The sequence below is a fragment of the Eublepharis macularius genome, chromosome 4, assembly GCF_028583425.1.
Source record: "Eublepharis macularius isolate TG4126 chromosome 4, MPM_Emac_v1.0, whole genome shotgun sequence".
Lineage (NCBI taxonomy): Eukaryota > Metazoa > Chordata > Lepidosauria > Squamata > Eublepharidae > Eublepharis > Eublepharis macularius.
Genome location: NC_072793.1, coordinates 153,452,159 through 153,459,694, shown reverse-complemented (window position 1 = coordinate 153,459,694; position 7,536 = coordinate 153,452,159). Strand labels below are relative to the sequence as shown.

The following is a 7,536-nucleotide window of genomic DNA, read 5'->3' as shown; positions in this document are numbered from 1 at the left end:
CTTGCCTCCTGAAGTTAAGGGTGCTTGCATGCTGTGTCCTCCCTGATCTCCTCTTAGAACTATGTTAACCTAGGAGTAGTTTTTTTTTATGGAATGTTGACACCTGATAGCCACCACTTCCTTTACACTGTAGCAAAAGGTAGGCAGCATTGTCCTGAACAAGGTATATAGCATTAGGTACTAAACGTGGGGTTATTAATGCTCTTATTCTACACTTCTCATTCATATTGATATGGAGGAGTATACGATCATAAGAAAACATATTCAGAGTCGTTCATTATTTTACTGCCCTCCTTTTACTTACAGGCAATGTAGCTGGGCATGCAGGGCTTGCTCTTATCTTTTTTTTAATGACCCATGAACAGATTGTTTAGGAGTAAGATATCTACACACCAATCCTGGCATCTGTATAGCTGTGTTCTTGCAGTCTCAATATATAGAAATATATAAATGTGATGAGCAGAGATAAGTTTCTGGAAAGTGTGTTGGTTGAGTAGGCAGAGGATTAAATCCAGATGATATTTGTGGATTCTTCGGGGGGCGGGGTGGCCGAAGGAGCATTTTGGGCTGCAGCTGTAGAGGGAGGTGAGAAAGTTGCATTCTGCTGATGTCAATGGCTTCCATCAGCAGAAATTACCACTGGATCCAAGCCAAGCAGTATGGGGGTTACTGGTTTCCCTTCTCTGAACTAGAAGCTTCTTAGAAAGTCTAGTAGTCTTCAAACTTTTCCGGACCTTGCGAGCATGGGATTCACTGAGCTGCAAACAGATGTTGGGGGAAAAAAGGAACAGGGGACTCTGTTATGACCTCATTGGTCAGGGCTAGAACTGTTAGAGCTGAGGACAGGAAATAAGCCAAGCACCACATGGTTCATCATACTGAAGAAGAAGCTAAGGAAGACTCCTCTCCATCACCAAGAAGCTTTGCTGTCCTGCTGGTTTTCTGAGCATGCATGCAATGGCAGATAGTGTGGCACCCTTGGTCTCTGTGTCCACTAATACCATTAGTACCATGAACCTTCCCAAAAGAAACAAGGCAGCTCCCTAGGGGGCTTGTGATCCGCTTGAGGGGACCTGAGCCATGGATTGAGTCCACTGGCCTAGATAAGAATAGAAGTTATTAAATCCCATTGTGTCATATGGGAAAAATGTTTGCTTTTGCTTCTGGATTTCTACAGTTTGGTGTTGATAGTGCTAAATATGAGCCCCTTTCTAGCTTCTGACTCAATGTATTCATGTGGTCTGTATCTGACACTGATAGCCTGCTGCTGAATTCCCAATCTTTCCAACTGGGATTTGAGACAGTGACCATTCATGCTGCACTTAGTCCCATCCTTCACCTTTTGCACAATGGAAAATTAGAGCAGCATCTGCCCAGAGAAATGGGGGACAAGGGGATGATAAAACTGCAGCATTACCGGCCAGAGGATGACTGATATTTCATTGCCAGTCTCATCTGTGAGTTGATGTAGATGTGCAATCAAGGAAATACAGCCACTGAGCCCATGCAACAGAAGCCTGGAATGTATAGTGATTCTGGCATCCTCTGATGTCACAGGTGAAGCATCTTAGACATTCTCTGCAGGTTCCATGCGACTGAATGACATTACAGAACCATCCTCTTTGACAGTAGGCCTCAGTTTTAGGACTGTGTTTGCTTCCAGGCTCCCACTGTCCAGTTTAGTCTTTCCACATTTTCATCTAAAAGTAAGCTTGTCCACACTTGAATTGTGAAGGGGTGGCCACATCCCTTCAATCACAGGGCAAAGCAGAGATGTGAATGACTCATCACAGGTTCCTGAGAGACTGCATGAGCCACATCTAAGGTGAGTCTTCTGTAAGTTTCAGATCTGCTAAGGGATGTGTGTACCCATCTGACTTGTGTGGTTTGTTGTTCAATGTGTGTCTCTTGTACCCTAAACCTTCTTCCCTTTTCTGACTTCTTAAAGCAGTCATTTTTCCCTTCCTGGTGTTTGACTTTATAAACCTCCCAAGGCTGATCCTAGATTGCCTGTCTTGTTCTTACTGTTGCCTGGACTACCATTTCAGACAATTGCATCTCTTCTACTAGACAGCTATCTACCTGGTCACCTCGGAGGTGCTTGATGATGAAGTCTCTCCCCCCCCTCCCAATCAAATGCATTTTTTCACAGATGGTAGCTGTTTTCACCACAAACACATTCCAACAATGCGGGGGGGGGGAGCAAACAGCATCCTCTCAGAGAACCAAGCATGAGATGGGTTAGGATGGATAAGGAATCTCGATGCCTCTTAATATACCCATATGTTTCAGGGTAAAGGCTGAGGTTCATGGTTGGGTTAAGACATGCCAACACCCTAAACTTTGTCAAGAGGCTGATAACATTCCCCCAAAATGTGTATTATTCTAATACTGAAATTAATTTTAAACCCTTTTATTTTGGGGGCTCTCATAATCTGAGACCTTAAGACAGTGTTCCCTGAGATGGGTGTGTTTGCTGTTGCCCACTTCCAGCTTTCACAAAACGTGAATGAGCCAGTCCTGTCTTTTCATCTTTTTAGAGCAGCAGGTGGTTCAAAAGAGAAAGCCCGTCTATAGGGAGTATCCCTACAGGAGAACCAACTATGCTCATCACAGGAGGACACTTGCCTGAAACTGTAACTTGTGCCTTCAGTTAAGCCACTTTTGCAGAGTGTGGGTGGGATGCCATTTAATTTTGTATTGAGAGGGGGCTGCGTTAAGTTATAGGCAGAAGTAACGAGGAAAAGGGGGCGGGGCTGGGAAAATATACCACCGAATTACACCTCTGAGGTTTTTTATATAAATAAATGTTAGGGACTGTAATATATCACTAGAAGTAAACCCGTGGCCATGTCCTCCCCATTCCTTTCGAGTTCATCGCCAAATACTTTTTGTACACATTTTGCACGCATGCGCTTTGCACAAAGGCGTTGAAGCTCCCTTTGCCCTTGGAATGGCAGGGGTGCCTGCTCTCCCTCAGCACATGTTGGCTCTCCTTAGTTTCCATGGAGACGTCAAACAGCCGCCTGGGAGCTGTGGGGAGGAGCCGGGGCCGCGCAGGCGGGAACAGGCCCTTCGGCCACTTTTCGCCCCCTCGGACATCCAGGGGGCTCGGGGAGGTGGGTCTCATTCTCTGGAAGGGGTTGAGTTGAAGGGCGAGCGAAGCGACGGGGCATGATAGGGTTGTAAAGGGAGCCAGCCAACCAAGGAGCGGAGCTTGGGTGGCAGCCGTGAAGGTGTAGCTCGCCTGGAAGGGCACACTGTGGTTGCATTGCCGGCATGCAAGTTGTGCCTCTTAGTTCTACATTGGTGGGGTGGTGGCTCAAGGAATGCACTTTGCACGTGCTCCAGAAGTGTTCTCTTTGATGGTTTCCTACATTCCAGGGCTGAGCCTCGCTCAAAGGAAACCCTGTTTGTATAGTGTGTTGGTGGGATGGCGTGGAGGCTGTTAATTTTGTAATGGGATGGTTTGGAAGTGTGGAGAAAGGGGGAGAGATATGAAAGCAGATTACACAGGTTTAGGACTGGGATGAGTGGAATATAAAAGATGGGGTTGCAGTTATTTGGAACTGTTTATCTGACAAAGAGTTTTGATTCTCTAAAGCTTGTACCCTGAAAAATGTATTGGTCTCTAAGGTACCACTGGTCTCAAATCCTATGGTTGTAACTATGTACGAATGCTGTGCTTTATTTCAAAAAGCTAATGTGTTGTGATTGGGCTCACCTTTTTTGGAAGCAACAATGTCCTGTGGCACTTTAAAGACATTTATGTGGCACAAGATTTTAGATGGGAGCCCACCATCAGAATTACATGTTCAACAAAATCATTTATTTGTTTTGCTGCAAAAAGACACTACCGTGGCTACTCCTCTGGAACTGAAACTGCTTCCACAACTAAGATCACTGGTTCCAGGTTGGGAAATTCCTGGGTTTTCAGAGAAGATCCTCGGGAGGGCAGAGTTTTGGAAGAGGAGGCAACTCCGGATACGATGCTATAGAGTCCACCCTCCAAACCAGCAATTGTCTTCAAAGGACCCAATCTCTCCCATCTGGAGCACTCCAGACCCCACTGGAGGTTGGCAACCACATTCACAAGTTTGTGGGCCAGTTGTGATCACTCTCATTAGTGAAGGAAGAACATTTCTGAAAAGAAACCTTGTTAGTTTGTCAACAGGGGTAGCTGTGGGTTTCTCAGTACAAAATTAAACAGGAGTCCAGTGGAGCCTTTAAAGTCTAACAGCATTTAAGCCTTAATGAGTCACAGCTCACTTTGTCAGATATGTGAAGTGTACATTCAGTTGTCAGATATGTTTCTACCCAAAGCTACAAACAACAAAAGGCTGGGAGTGGGGAGTTGTTAGAAAGAGGCTGTAAGGCCTCTCTATACCCCATTGAGTATAGCTTTCGCCTGCGCTGCTAAAAGCCCTTTTGATTTTTTTTTCAGTAGCAGTAGCTAATTTCTTTAGAGCAGGGAGTGGGACACCCACTGTAGATTGCATGCTGTGGATGTCTGTCTGCAACTCTGCTTTGTCCTGAGCTTCTCCATGGGTTGCCAATAAGAAGAGTGGGAATCAGCTGATTGGTTGCTGCAGTGAGCTGTCACCTTGTCTCTCCCAGGTGGCTGTGCGGTGCGCCATGACTGACATACCTGCTCATTGGGAGTTGTACTGGCATTGGAGCTGGCACCAAGAATATGCAGGTGAATGGCCCTGAAGCTGCTACACTGTGTGCGTTTGTTATTAAAACAGGAATTCAGTGACACCTTAAAGACTAACAAAATTTATTGCAGCATCTGATGGTAATAAGTTCTACCTTTCCTCACCAAGATATCCGTGCTCCAGGTGCTGCGCACCCATTCTATTTTGACATCATTTGTGGCTTCGTTGATTTGGGGTTTCAAAGAATCTGGAATTTTTTGCAGTGACTTGAAGACTCAAAAGAGGGAAAGGTATATGGTGTTAGGAGATTATGTGCAGTGAAGGGAGGTGGTAGTTATAATGAGCTGGCCAGAATAGTCAGATCTTACTCCTGTATCTATTGCTTAGTCTCTTTCTGGCATTTAATTACTCTAAATTCCATCCACACATTTTTAATCGTTGTTTCTGAGCTATGAGAACTAGAATCTTCAAGGCTGAGTTGACCAGGGTACAAAATAAGCATGCTAATTATGCTTTGAACATTACAACCTCACAAGATACATGGAATTCATGCATAAAAATAAAATGGGTACACAGCCTTGCTCTGTTTTGAAGAAATTGCAGCCCTACAGAAATAAAGAGCATGCTTATTCCTGGGTGCAACAGACAACCTTTTTGGCCCAGGCAAAAAGAAACTCTAGTGTTCAGTGTGCTCGGGTGGAGGTACAGCTCAACTTGACCAGATACACCCAAAGCAAGCTGAGACCTAGCGGTGGTGCCAACGTTTTAGGCACTCTCCTTGGTTGCTTGAAGAACTTCACCTTTTATGCTTCTTTCTGTCATAGGATAACCAGAAAGTGCCACTACCACTGAACACTTACTTTGTACCAAACAATTTTCTAGTCGGTGTGCAGATTGGATTATGCCATCTCTTGCCCAGAGGTCCAGGTGCAAAGGATCAATTTTCATAAAGCAAATTTTGGAGGTTAACTACTATGGAAAAAGGGTTATAGTAATTGAAGAAGAAAAGTGTTTGTGTGGGCACATCATTTGCAGCATTATCTCTTATTGTCTAGTTGCCCCATCTTAGAAAGAATGCTAGAAGTGATACAGGATTGGAGTGCCTTCCTTATGAAGAAAAGTATTTGAAGCTTTTCAGTTGAATAGCAGGGGGAATGAGTAAGAGAGAAATTCTTAGAGGTTTATAAAATTAGGCATGGGTTGTTGAAAGTGAGACTGCATCCATACAGTGTTGGATATTGCACTACTGTGCTGTCATTTGCATTAGGGGGGGATTTGTGTCAACGAGACAGTCCAGTTACAAATGATGGCTATAGTGCAATATTTAAGTGCAATATACAACCCTGTGTGAATGAAACCAGAGATAACCTTTTTCTTCCTGTCCATAATACCAGAATGGAGTCGGGGTAGCAGCTGAAGTTGATGGGCAGTAGATTCAAGACACACAAAAGAAAGTACTTCACACAATACATCATTAACTTTGGAACTCATGTCCCTAGGGCTACTGATGGCTGCTCAGCTTAGATATCTTTAAAATGGCATTAGGAACATTCATGGAAGATAAGTTCATCTGTGGAGCCTCCATTTCAGAGGCAGTGCACTTCTGAATTCCTGTTAACTGGGACGTAGGAACCAAGGATTATCTTTGGCCTTCTTGCCATGTTTGTATGCTTTCCGGGGCACATGGTCACTGCGGGAAACAAGGTGCAGGAATAGACAGACCCTTGGTATGACCCATCCAAGTTGTTCTTACACTTTAAAACAACAAGATTCTATTCTAGTAGCACTTAAAGACCAACAAGATTTTCAGCGTATAAGCTTTCGAGAGTCAAAGTTCCCTTTAGTTACAAAGTTTGTATCTTCAAAAGCTTATACCCTGGCAATTTTGTCGGTCTTTAAGGTACTACTTGACTCGAATCTTGCTCTTCTACTGCAGATCACCATGGCTACCCACCTGAAACTTGTGCTTTAAAGCATCTGAGACCCTTGTTTTACCACCAGCTCAGGGTGTGTCATATTGTCCCTGCCAAGAAGAATTGGGCCTTAAATGAGCAAGACTTAGACGTATGATAGGAGTTAGGCACTTGAGTCTCATGGATTATTTCCACTGACAGAAGGAATCTCCATCAGCAAAGTGGATTTTCTTCACCTCCCTCCTCCATTACAGTCCCAAATACTTCCTGGCAGAGGACCTCCAGGAACAACTTGAGGGACTTGGAGGCCTGTTCTGAGAGGGGATAATTGTCAAAAATTGCCTCCCCCTTATGTTAGTGGAAGATTTCTGGAGGGATCCAACTCAAGATTTCTTAGTGTTTGTCTATCACTTTTTAAATGTTCAGCTGTCTATGCAGTTCTTTGAATGGCTGTTAGAACAACACCAGGTGAGTTTATTGGACTCTGTTCGTTAAGTGTCAAAGGGACACAGGAAAGCATTGTGTTTCTGTTGGTCTCTCACAGGTGTACCCAAAGTGTAAAGCAGGAGGGGATGGTGATACCGGAGGGCACAAGCGGTGTGGAAGAGGAGGTAAGGTGGCATCTCCAAGTTGACCTTGCTTCCCAGGATAGAGAGAGAGATTAAGGGCAGAAGTTCAGCACACTGCGGGCTTGTTTCTGCACTAGGATTTAACCCCTTGTCCCCCACAATAACTTGAATATGTTGCTGCATAGCTCTTAACAGCGAACAGGGTAGGGTCATAGGCTGTTGTCCAATCCCTCCCAACAACATCTGCCTCGGAAGAAGGGCTGCAGTTTCTCACAGTGTAGCCCCTCATGGAATGTTGCCTTCTGATTTTTTGGGGGGGGGTGCTTTAGGGGAACCATGGGGAGCTACTCAAAAGGGAAGCTGAAAAGCCTCTGTGTGCAAGTGCAGTCCAACACT

General features: G+C 44.7%; 1 protein-coding gene across 1 annotated transcript in view; it reads left to right on the top strand.

Annotated features, from left to right (window-relative positions):
- Positions 1-4,671: 4,671 nt before the first annotated feature.
- The window catches only part of TTLL3 (tubulin tyrosine ligase like 3), a 31,579-nt gene continuing 28,714 nt past the window's right edge, over positions 4,672-7,536 (top strand). The window contains exons 1-2 of the mRNA XM_054977394.1: positions 4,672-4,699; positions 7,116-7,182. Coding sequence (XP_054833369.1) covers positions 4,694-4,699; positions 7,116-7,182 — 73 coding nt within the window. The 5' untranslated portion in view covers positions 4,672-4,693. The remainder of the gene's footprint in view (positions 4,700-7,115; positions 7,183-7,536) is intronic.